A 12,812-nucleotide genomic window follows, 5' to 3' on the forward strand; every position below is an offset into this window, starting at 1 on the left:
TAGACTCCTTAAGGGAGTTTTACTAACAATTTAGGAAGGGGAAAGTGATCTGTTTTTGAATATACAGTACTAATCCTTGATCGCAAGTAGCAATACGTACAGCTATGATGTATCTTTCAGAAAACAACTGGGTTATAGTGAATGTATACAAAGCAATGTGAACAAAGGAGCTGAGAGGTTCTTTGGTGTATGCATTTATTTATGGGCCTCAAAGAAAGGTAGTTGGAAGTATATAAAAAAATGACCCACAGTAAACCCTGTGGAGGTTTATGGCCTATTCTGAATTTCAGGGTGGCAATGCAGTGTGGGGCCAGCTACAGTTTGACACTCTTACTTCTACAAATGTGAATATACTATCTAGCAACTGTCTATCTTTTGCAAACCATTCATTTCCTGTCTGTTTCCTAGTAACTGTAACAATCACAAGCTTTAAAAATAGCTTGCCCTATATATTATAGCAGACAGTGCCCAATCTGTGTTTTGGGCCTGGTGCCCTTACAGACAAGACTTCAACACACTGCATTTTAATTTTTTCAAGAGAATTAGATCTTAAAAACAAATTATATTGCCCTAATTTATGTCTAAGTGCCGAGCATGAATGGATCACTAATGTGTAATGCTAGGCAAGCACAGGCATAGAAAACAGACTGTCCAAAGGAAGTAGACTCATCCTGAGGGCTGGACAGTAACTATTCCTGTTCAGCAACTTTGGCTGACCACCTGCTGTGACAGTCTGGCATGGAGCTGCCGCTGCCACTGTGCTCCACTAAGCCCATGCAGCTTAGGAATCTGCCTGACTTACATCTCATTACATGACACTTCATCAATTTAGCCAGCAACTGACATGTTTTAGTTCCATATAATATTCTTTTTGTTAGACCACAGTCTAGCATGCTGTTAGGAAGTTTACGTCTGATTCATGTTTTTTGTTACCTAAGGGGTTAAAACATGGGAAAAGAGTATTTGATCACTATTTAATCCACATAGATTATTTTACTTAATTCTCACAACAGTCTCCTAAAAGGGGTATATATAGCATAGTTTTATACAAAGCAAAATGAAAATCAGCTTGCCTAAATTAATACAACTTAGTAAAGAGCAATTTGAACACACCTCAAGACCCACATTCTTTTTTTTTTTTCTTTTTAAGACCCACGTTCTTTTATGACATTATTTCTTATGGATATGACCATCTGTAGAGCACTTGGTACTGAGAATATACCAATTACATTAGTAGTCAAAAAGAATCCATTCATTGTATGAAAGAAGCAGTCATCTTCTATTTGCTAACAGCCAAGTTTATGCAATATACCACATAGAACTAAACCTTTTAAGCACGTCCAAGCTGGACCAAAAAGGATGTTTACTTGGTCAAAAAAAGATACTATCACTTTGTATTTACAGTTTTCTGGGCAGAAGAGAGGCAACTTAACAACAAATAGATAACCTTTTGATTTTAAAATGATAATTTGTTAAGAGCCAACCAACCTACCCACCCATTCATGTGAAAATGGGGAGAGAAGAGGACCTGGTTAGGGGAGGAAAAAGTAGAGGGGTTATATGGCTTGCAGTTGTTACTTAAATGGTGAGAGCTGATCTCTGAACATTTTGATAAAGTTCTTCACCAAAGCAACATTCAGCAAAACCACGCTACAACCCTGGGCCCCAGACTGAGGTCTCCAGCACACTGACCGTACCTTTGGAGTATCAACACACTCTTCCTCCATAAAGGCAGCTTCTGCTTGACAGCTGGGTGGTGGAAATGAAAAGGCCTCCACATTGGATGCCTGTGGGAGGAGGGTAGATCGCATCAGTCTCACGTTCGGTGAATGCAAGGTCACTGGGAGCCCCACAGTTTGTGCCTGAAAATATGGTAGAACAGACAGTGTAGGAAGATTATTACTTGTTTTATGCACAGTGCTCTTAGAACCAAGTGAGTGTTCCTGAGGCAATTAAAAGATAAAGTGTTGGGCTGGAGAGATGGCTCAGAGGTTAGGAGCACTGACTGCTCTTCCAAAGGTCCTGAGTTCAATTCTCAGCAACCACATGGTGGCTCACAACCATCTATAATGAGATCTGGTGTCCTTTCTGGCATGCAGGTGTACATGCAGGCAGAACATTGTATAAATAATAAATAAATAAATCTTAAAAAAAAAAAAAAGATAAAGAGTTATTTGCTGGAACTCCAGAAAAGACTGGTGTATGTATGTGTGTACACATGTTCATGTGTTGTAGGCATTGATTTTAAGTCTAACTAATTAGATATTCTCAAATAAATTGTACAGAATTTGGTGCCTGTCTCATAAGGATATAACTTTTATACAGGCAGCAAGATAGCCTTTGTAAGGACTCAAAGAATGGTCTTTGTCTCAATTCAATAAACTTCTATTTTTTCTTTCTTTAAATACACTACCTGGAAAGATTAAAAAAAAAAAAAATTGTCCAGCCTTAGGAGCTCAACAAGAAGCCAGGGCCAGACATACACAAGCCTCATAGCTAGTATAATATAAGGAACATGAAGCACTTGTCTTTTCTTCCTCTCCCATGAGAAGAGGAAGGAGAAGTGATTACTGGGGGTGACAAGAAGGTCCCTTTCTTTGAGAAGATGCAGTCTGAACACAGTTTGCTGGAGCAGTAGGAGAAATGCTCATTGCTGCAGAGTTCCGTTCCTGAAGTCAGCCTGCTCCATAGAGCTCAGGTCTATATCTGTTTTTCTTTCTTATGACCTCTGGGCTGACTGTGTGAACCTCTGAAGTGCTGAGGTAACAGGCATGTACCTCCTCACTTGGCTTCCTGTAGGTGGGTCATTCCATTCTTCTGTCTCCTTTGTTAAATGCTTTAAGTAAACAAGGATCAACTCTCCTAAAAATTATTTAAAAGTCTTTCCTTTTGACAATTGGTGTTGACTGACTTTACTGACGAAGCTCCTGGGTAACTCTTCTGTCCACAGCCCTTAAAAACTGGCAGAATCATTTCTTAGATGTGCTTTGAACGTAAGAGACACGGTGAGCCATCTGAGGGGACATATCTTACAGACTCCCACAGGAAGAGGAATGGCCTCCATTTCACCTGCCACAGTTACAGCAGGGGGTATGGGATGATGACTTAAATTCAAATACAGGGAACACAACTGTATGGAATTCTAATTTCTTTTTCAAGGTGTTGGTTTGATTTGTGGATCTATTATTTGCATGATGACTTTAATCAGGCAATCTAACTTTCTCTGAATCCTTCCTTTCTTTACCTGTAAAAATGGGTGTAATACCCATTTCATAGTGAAGTTAAGGCTAAACAGTAACACTACGGGAAACCAAGTGTGGTGGCACATGACTGTAAAGCCCTCAGCTTAAACACTTTTCCTGCCAGCCTTAAAATGACCCCACGGACAAAACAACTGGATAGGATAATAGTGCAATTTTAGTCTCAGCTAGTGTCTCCTGGCTTCCAGTGGGAATTTCAAGTTGATTCTTGTTGTTGTTTTTGTTTTTGAGACAGGCTCTCTCCATGTAGCCTTAGAACTCACTGTGTAGTCCAGGCCAGCCTGGAATTCATAGAGAGCCAATAACTTCTGCCTCCCAAGAGCTGGAATTAAAGATGTACACCATCTTGTCAGTTAACATGATAATTTTTATTTTTTCGGTTTTTCAAGACAGGGTTTCTCTGTATAACAACTCTGGCTGTCCTGGAACTCCCTCTGTAGTCCAGGCTGCCCTCGAACTCACCGAGATCCACCTGCCTCTGCCTTCCAAGTGCTGGGATTAAAGGTGTGCACCACCACTGCCTGGCCCTCAAGTGATAATTTTTAAGGAGGGTCTATGTTCTCACTATACATTTCAGAATTTTGAGTATACTTAAAATGTACTTTATATATGATATATTCTGATATCATCAGATATACTGCATGAAAAAAAGAATAAAACAACAGCAAGTCTTCAGTAGTTAGTGGATGAGAAACACTGCAAATAGGGATGCACACTATCTGAGCACGACAAAAGATCAGCTTTATTCCCATTATCTTTCTTTGGGCTTATATCTTGGGCAGTTTTTCTTTTCTTTTTTCTTTTTCTTTTCTTTCTTTCTTTTTTTTAAGAATTAGCCAATTTAATCTCTGGCTACCATACAACACTTCCATTTCCTAATAAAGTACACTTAGTACATTCCTACCTCATCACCAGCTCTTCAATCAAACGGTAAAATGAAAAGTTTGATTTCTAGCTCCCCAATTTCTTTCTTTTAATATTTATTTATTACATATACAGTACTCTGCCTGCAGGTACATCTGCAGGCCAGAAGAGGGCATCGGATCACATTATAGATGGCTGTGAGCCACCATGTGGTTGCTGGGAATTGAACTCAGGACCTCTAGAAGAGCAGTCTTAACCTCTGAGCCATCTTTCCAGCCAATTTCTTAGCCTATTCTTTCCGTCTGAGAGCAGGGAAAGGTTTACCTGAAGATACGGTACTGGAAATGAGATGTGCACATCTGATCACAAGGGCTGTTCTATTTCCATCTTGTCTGCCTAGAATTCTTTATGGCAGAATGAGCTTTGTCAGATTAAGCACAGAACATTTTCCTTGGCAACTTTGACTTTGTTTGGAGGCAAAGTGTTATTCTGGAGTTTTAGCTGCACTGACTCCTTAACCTTCTGGCTTCAGGCTCCCCAGAGCTAGGGTTCTAGCACACTGTCACACATGGCCTCCAACAATTTCCACATTTGATTTGGACTACGGAAACTGAATGAGGAGTTAACATTTTGATGTGACACTTCCTAGGAAATAGAATGGTATGTTTTACAGGTATATGGGAGGTAACTGTCTTTCAGAAGCTGAGGTACGGCATGGTTGAATATTTACCAAGGACCTACAAAGCCCTGGGTTCCATGTTCAACACTGGGCAACAAATGTCCTTTTGGAATAAGGGAGGATATCGACACACAAAGGCATCCTCAAATTATAAAGGTGATGAGCAAATGTTACAGTGTTACCCCTCCTGGCCAGAATTACAGGTCTTTCCTGCACAGGCTGGTATTCTCAGGTGAGTAAGAGACATAGGGGTCTCCCCATATTCCACAGGGAAAACCTAAGAGCCACGGCAGGAGGTAGCCATCTCTAGCCCAGAAGAGAGCACGTGCTAGAAACTCATACCAGGGCACTGGATCCTGTGCTTTCAGCTTCCAGAACCATGAGAACACAAATGCTGACCTGGCATTTTTGCTATAGCAACCCAAGCATATTAAAATTAGCCTTTATCCTATGATTGTGGAACAACCGCTAATCAGCAATTAAAGAGCAGAGACAACTGTTTAATTCTCATCTGCTTATAGCTGATACAAATAAAGTAGAATGGTTGTTAAAAACTATTATTTAGGGTTTATGGGAAAAAGTTAAAAGTTTTCTTTCTTTTCCTAAATAGTTGCCTGAAGCTGGCCAGTAGCAAAGTTTCTGGCATGATATATAAGTGGGTGAAAGTACTCATGGTCTACCTACAGTGGGGAGCTCACTGTTGTCTACAAAATAATAATGGGTATTCCATCTCTAAATAGACTGCCTATGAGCAGGGATTGGTTCTTGGGTACTTCAAGGGCCTCAGTGCCTGTGATACTACCCTGCAGACAAGAAATGCATTTTGCTGAATACAGCTGCCCCGACAGATTAATTAAGTTTATCTTAGTAGCAATCTTTTTTGTTTGTTTGTTTCATTTTAAGTCAGGGTTTCTCTGTGTAGCCCTGGCTGTCCTGGAACTCATTCTGTAGACCAGGCTGGCCTCAAACCCAGAGATCTGCCTGCCTCTGCCTCCCAAGTGCTGGGATTAATGGTTTGTGCCACCACCACCTGGCAGGACAGCAATCTTATTAAGCAGACACCATTTTCCTTTTGTTTACAGACACAGGATCTCAGATATGTTGACCTGAGCAAAATCACTCATCTCAATATGGAACTTAAGGTCTGCATGATTCTATAGTTTGTGTGATCTCTGTCATAGATCATGCTGTTTTCTCGGTTTTGTTTTGTTTATAGCAATGTCAGAGAACAAGTGATCTACTCTCTCTTTAAACAAACAAAAAAGATTCAAAGAATTAAAACAATGCTCTATTAAAACTTTGAGCATATTTACATCCAAATAAACAGAGAAATCAGTTTCTTTCTTTGCTTTTTTTTGTTTGCTTTTTGTTTTTATTTTTTTGTTTTTTGTTTTTCAAGACAGGGTTTCTCTGTGTAGCCTTGGCTGTCCTGGACTAACTTTGTAGACCAGCCTGGCCTTAAACTCACAGAGACCCGCCTGCCTCTGCCTCCCAAGTGCTGGGATTAAAGGTGTGCGCCAGCACTGCCTAGCCAGAGAAATTAGTTCTTAACAAGGTACAGGAAACCACATAGGGCAGGGAGCACGTCTTCAGTGGTGGGACCTTCTCCTTAGGGTCCAGACAGCACTTCCGACAAGCAATAGGTGAGCTGGGAAGCCGTGTATTAGAACCAGACGCATCTGAAGTCACAGCACACAGAGTTTGATGCTGACTTGGGCCAGTGCACACAATGAAAAGAACTGGTGGTATGTTTGGCAATAAAACACAAAGATAGCAAGCAAAAGAAGCCAAGTATGTGATACACCTGCAACCCAAGCCAAATGAAATACAAGCTGAGATATCGGAGGGATCTGCTTACCATGCTGATAGGAAAAGATATCTCGTACAGTAACGTGTGCACACTCTTGAGAACAACTGCTGTTGTAACCCTCACCACTCTCACTTGTGCAATGTTTAAGAAGAATAAAGAAGCTTCACTGAGAAGAGGTGTTACTGCGTGAGGGGCACCCTGCTTCCTACGCTTTTGTCTGGCCACACTTGTACATAGGAAGGCCATCACTGCAGCGCACTATAATCAACACAGCTTAGGAGTTCTCTTTTCCCTTCCCTGTTGGTCAAAAGCAGTGCTATTCAATTTTGAAGGTTCTTGAGTCCTTGGAAGTACTCTAACCCAAATATCTAGAGCTATGTCGATATAGCCTCACATTTGTATTGCCACATGATTTTTAAGATATTTAATAAAAAAATATAATTCACCTGTTAGAAATCAAGAATTTTCTTCCTCCCCCCTTTTCATGTTCTATATAGCCAATACAAAATTCTCCTTATATTCCTATGCATTATAATTCCATTCAACCAGGAGTACTGCTTACAGAAGCAGAAGGCATCTTAACTGGAAGAAGCCACTCCTTTCCCAGCCTCTACACACGTGTGTCTGAGACGTCTCAGACCACACCCCTCTCCTGGGCAGAGCCACATCCCTACTGTGCCCTCAGGCCTTTGAGAACCATGAGGAGAACCTCGCCTCTTATGCTGTTGTCAGGTACTGTTTCCAGGCTTCACAGATATCAACTCACCTTATCACAGCACTTAGTGTCATCCCACTTTACAACAGCTAACAGGAGGCACAGAGCCTGGGATTTCCTCTGGTGTCCCTGTTTTAACCACTGAGTGGCGCTGCACCTCCCAGGGCAGAGCTAAGCTTACACAAGGGCTGCCTTTCTTGGCCCCTCTGCCCTGTTTCTACCAGCACCACATTAAGTCTTCAGCATTTTGTGTCTCAATTAGTTTAAGACTCTGGTAAGTATTCTTCAAAAATGTCTGCTCTTCCCAGGCTGAGCATGGCGGTATATGCCTTAATCCCAGGACTTGGTAAGGACAGGCAAGTGAATCTCTGTGAGTTTGAGGCCAGTCTGGTGTGTATAGCAAGTTCTAGGCCAGCTAGTAAGAAACTGTCTCAAAACAAACTAGGAACAAACCAAACCAGTGCTCCTACACTAACTAATTTTTGGTCTTCGGAAGCTTCCTCAGTTATAAGCCATCCTCGGCATTTAAAGCTCTTCACAATATGGTTTCCACTTACCACTCCAAATTTTTATCTCCTTAGACTTCAGTTCAAATGGACTGAATGACTAGGAATAAGGTTCAGAATGCCCGTCCCATGTGAGCACTTTTGCTCATCTCTTTGTGTGTCCTTCTAGTCACATGTCTACAGTACTGTATGTTCCTATCAAAGTCTCACACCTTCATGAAGACCTGTTTCAAATGCTGTCTCTCCCTTGAAGCACTCTCTATTCAGATGAGCCCCTCTCCTTTGCCCTCTGCCATTCAGCAGTGCTCATCTTTCTGTTCTGAAGGGTAATTCTGGTTGTATCTTATTTTGCTTCTCCAATACAGCTCTGAGAACCACGATGGTGTTCCGTGCATTCACACTCTGAAGAGGGCCTAATAACAGCATCTTGCACATGGTCAGTCTGTAACAACACTCTGTTAAAAGAACTGAAAACACAGGCTACTTACATTCATTCTCAATATTAGTAAATGATTAAAAGATAAAATCTCTTAAAGAAAAGAACTGAAAATAGTTAATCCTTGAAAGGAGGAAGGTGCTAAAAGTTTTGAGAATCTAGTCAAAGATAGTGGCTGAAACTTTCTAGAAAAAAACTGTAGAGGAAGAGATCCTAACCCTTTGTACTAAATGATAAAAAATGTGTCCAACATAAAAAGGCACATGCACAGAAGAGACTAGTGATTACACGGGCTGTTACCTTGGCAACTGTCTGTTCAGCAATGGTGCTAGGCCGGCGCTGGCGGCCATCAAGTCTCTGCTCCACAGGAAAACTGCTCCTATGTGATTTCAGACGTTCCACCAACAAGAAATAAATGGCAGCAAAGTGATTATAGCTCTTGTTTTGCAAAGACTGAAAGAGAAAACAGGTGTTGAAGGCAGAGAACTGTAAAAACCAACTAAAGGACCTGTACATTTTTAAAAGGGAGGGTAAGATCATGTGTCCTGAAAACAAAATCGCAAACCCGTCTCTTTCTGTCTCTTGACTTCTAAGTGAAGAACAGCCTCTGTCACGTGCTCCGGCTGCCGTGGTGTTCTGCCCACGAGCACAGCACCAAGTAGGCCCTCTTAGAGCCACTCGCATACATTTCCACTGTAATTTTGGCTTAAGATTTTAGATGTGTATTTTCATTCACATAATTTTAGATACTAAGGTACTTAAAAAAAATAATAGTGGGATGGATGTGGTGGTATAAGCCTTTAATCCCAGCACTCAGGAGGCAGAGGCAGGCAGATTTCTGAGTTTGAGGCCAGCCTGGTCTACAAAATGAGTTGCAAGACAGCCAGGGCAGTTATACAGAGAAACTCTGTCTTGAAAACAAACACCAAAAAGCAAATTTAAAGGAAAAAAAAAAAAAAAAACCAGTAGCAAAGTACACCTTACAACAAAACCCTTTCTAGAATTCAGACAAGAAGGTGTACACTTCAGGTCTCTAGTATTACTCATTTTACAATGACTGTTTGGTCCTTTTTTTTTTAAGCCATGGATCTGTTTATTTTTCTGCATTAAGAGAAAATGCTATCACTGCCTCATGTAGACATTGCCAGTGCTGTGACATGGTCCTGTCCCACAGTGGCAACTAGGTGTAGGCTGGTCAGCTCCCTATGCCCACAACTAGGTGTAAGGCTGGTCAGCTCCCTATGCCCACAAGTTCTAACTCTATCACTTCAGTCAAAGCTGACAGCATCGGAAGCTTCTGAGTGCACAAAGCCTTTGGGGAGCTTTCTGGTGATTATTTTGGGCTGGAGAATGACATCTGGATGCTAGATGGAGAGACGCTGTGTTTGTATTCTTAGGTAATAGTTTCCTCTTGGTTTTGCAGTCCCACCCTTTGGAAACCTTGAAAATAAACTTCCCAAATTTTTTACATCATTAGTCTGCCAGCTTTCCTGGGACGCCAATGTAGCAGAGAAACAACTTCTCTTTTGGCTTCTAATCCCACCTGACAATCTACTAGGTGCTGAATGGAGCACCATGGATCCACGAAATCCTCAGGGAAAACTAAACCCCAGGCCACAGGGACCCCACAGAAACTGCCACCCAGGATGGGAAAGCACCACTGAGTGCACAATGAATAAAACAAGAGAGCAAGTTTGCTTTTGCTCATAACTACAACAGGTGACAAGAAACAGTCTCAAGGGCACCTAACCCTAACCCTGTTCTGCTTTGGTGGGGCTGTTGTACAGGCATTATGTATATTCTATAAGCATGCTAACTGCTAGATAGAAAAAAAAAAAAAAAGCCAGTGGGGCTGGAGAGATGGCTCAGCAGTTAAGAGCATTGGCTGCTTTTCCAGAGGACCTGGGTTCAATTCCCAGCACCAACATGGCAGCTCACAACAGTCTGTAACTCCTGTTCCAGGCAACCTGACCCTCTCACACATATAGGCAAAACACCAATGTACATAAAATAAAAATAAGTAAAATTTAAAAATCTTAAAAAAGGAGAAAAGAAAAGCCAAAAGGCAATTTCCAGGTTTAAAGCTTTCATAGCACTCTAACCATTAATATTCTCAAATCACAACTCACTTGCCTGCTTAGTTTTTGTGGTTCTCCTAAACCTCACTGGCTTTCTTCAGTATGATGCCTTACTTGTGGCTCTTGGCTCAGCCTTTACCTTGCCCCATATGTGGATTTATAGTCTACAGAGATCTGTCTGGCTCTGAGTGCTGAGATTAAAGGTGGGTATCACTATGACCAGCCCCCTCTATCTTGTATTTAAGCTTTAGTCTTGGCCTTCCCAAACCCTCTGAAATTCTCTTCTTGGACTTTCTGGCAGATAGGTCAACTGAAGGAGTTCAGAGAGCGAATAACAGCAACTACAAATAGAGTCTGATGCAATCATCAGGGAGCCCTGAGCAGTACACACCGGTAGTGGAGACAGATGTGCTGCAAGACTAGGGTGATAGGAGTGAGCATGAAGTAATGAATGCAGAAGAACCCTAAAACATCTGCTGACATCTTGATCACTTTTACCTCAATAGTCTTCTGCTGATCAATCCCAAGGCTGTGCATCAGTCGCAGAACCTGTTCATTAAACTCCCCGATGGATGGCTCATTTTCTTGTTCTTGTGGATAGAGAATAGGTCTCTGTACGGGAACTTCTATGAGCATCCACTTGTGCTCCTTAATTTGAGCTATGCTTAGCCGTTTGGAAGGATCTAGGACCAACATCCGTCTAATAAGGTGTTCACAATCTATAGAAAACACAGTGTTACAAGAGTCACACAGATCACCTTCAGGCATACTTGCATGCATCGTGTGATTTTGCACAACAATCTTTGTATCCTTCACTAGAAAGCAGAAGGACAAATGAGCAAATGAATGCATGAATAATACACTGGCCAAGTTCAGATGCAGAACAAATACTTACAGAAACACAGGTGAGTTGGGTGTGGTGGCACGCACCTTTAATCCCAGCACTTGGGAGGCAGAGGCAGGAGGATCCCTATGAGTTTGAGGCCAGCCAGGTCTACAGAGTGAATTCTAGGATAGCCAGGGCTACATAGAGAAACCCAAACCCTGTCTCAAAAAACCCAAACTAACTAAAACAAAACAAATCCACAGGTGAGTACAAGTCTATCTGTGTGATAAAAGAGCCTCTCTAGTGCATTTCGCACTATCTAGTCACAAACTTAGATTTCCACTAAGGAAAAAATAATTCTAAGCTTCATTCCCAGAACAAGAATAATGAGCTGATCCTTGGTCATATCGAGGCAGGCTCACTAAAGCCAGGTGGGAGACGCCATGCTCTCCTCAGTGCTGCCAAGGGCTGTGCATGCTTCAGATCTGCTTCTGATTATACTAAGCACACTGCAGCTGCAGCTCTGAGTGACATCGAGCTCTCCACCACCCTCCTCCAACTCGGCCTCCTGCCACTCACATCAGGCACAATGACAAGTGTTTGTGCAGAGTAATTAATCACACTTACGGCACCTCTAGAATAGCAACTTTTTTCTTTCTTTCTTTCCTCTTTTTTTTTTGGGGGGGGGGGAGGGAGACAGGGCTTCTCTGTGTAGCCTTGGCTGTCCTGGACTCACATTGTAGACCAGGCTGGCCTCAAACTCACAGAAATCTACCTGTCTCTGCCTCCCAAGTGCTGGGATTACATGCATGGGTCACTGAGCCCATTTTGTTTGTTTGTTTGTTTGTTTTTAGTAGGAACTATTGTTAACTCCACTTTACAAATGAATCAAAACTGCATGGCCAACGAGGAGTGAACTCAGGATTTTATCCAGGTATGCAGTCTGGATAAAATGCTTTCCCAAGAAGACTAAAGATACAACTAAAGAGTAAATCCAAGTGCTGTCTATATGACAGCCCAAAATAAGACAGGTAGGGCATTTCAACTCAGCTTACCAGAGTTGCACCAGTTGACTAGAATTTAAAAACTTAATTTTGAAAATCTATTTCATACACCGAGTAAAATGGTTGTAAGCCTGTATCTATGCAGTGTTTCTATAAGTTTAAAATAAACCGGACATTTATAGACTCAAGCTGAATGGGAAGACTTGCTGCTCTTAATCTGGGGAGCTTCTGTTCTCAGTTACAGGAGGGAGGCTGGAGCTTGTCGTCTACATGGAAGATGTTGCAGAGCTCCACAGCTTTAAAAATGACTCAGTCACTTTATCTGGTACCAAACTCTCAGCAGGGAAACTTTGGCTAGGACTTCATATGGCACAAATTCTGTAATGCACACCTAATATGACACACAGATTGTTACCTTCTGACATGAAATATGGAATCCGGAATCTTCCTTCCAAAACCCTCTGCCTCAAAATAGGGAGAGTCGGTCCATCAAAAGGCAGAGCTCCACAGACAAGGACATAAAGAACAACTCCCATGCTCTAGGGAAGAAAACAACGCAGTCATTTCAGAGGGTACTTCAACACTTCTTCCTAAACACTGCCATGGCTCTTAAGCTCTTCAAATCGCATGGATT

The 12,812-nt window shown here is 41.8% G+C and overlaps 1 protein-coding gene across 2 annotated transcripts in view; it reads right to left on the reverse strand.

The window, feature by feature from the left end:
• The window catches only part of Sik2 (salt inducible kinase 2), a 100,053-nt gene that overhangs the window by 11,421 nt on the left and 75,820 nt on the right, over positions 1–12,812 (reverse strand). The window contains exons 6-9 of one of the 2 annotated variants that reach the window (XM_051156432.1): positions 12,594–12,717; positions 10,847–11,067; positions 8,571–8,723; positions 1,698–1,787 (exon numbers count right to left, since the gene is read on the reverse strand). In XM_051156432.1, the coding sequence (XP_051012389.1) occupies positions 1,698–1,787; positions 8,571–8,723; positions 10,847–11,067; positions 12,594–12,717 (588 nt within the window). Of the gene's footprint in view, positions 1–1,697; positions 1,863–8,570; positions 8,724–10,846; positions 11,068–12,593; positions 12,718–12,812 lie in introns of both variants that reach the window. The other variant, XM_051156431.1, reaches the window with a different exon arrangement.

This window comes from Acomys russatus, chromosome 14 (assembly GCF_903995435.1).
Source record: "Acomys russatus chromosome 14, mAcoRus1.1, whole genome shotgun sequence".
In the NCBI taxonomy this organism is placed as follows: Eukaryota; Metazoa; Chordata; class Mammalia; order Rodentia; family Muridae; genus Acomys; species Acomys russatus.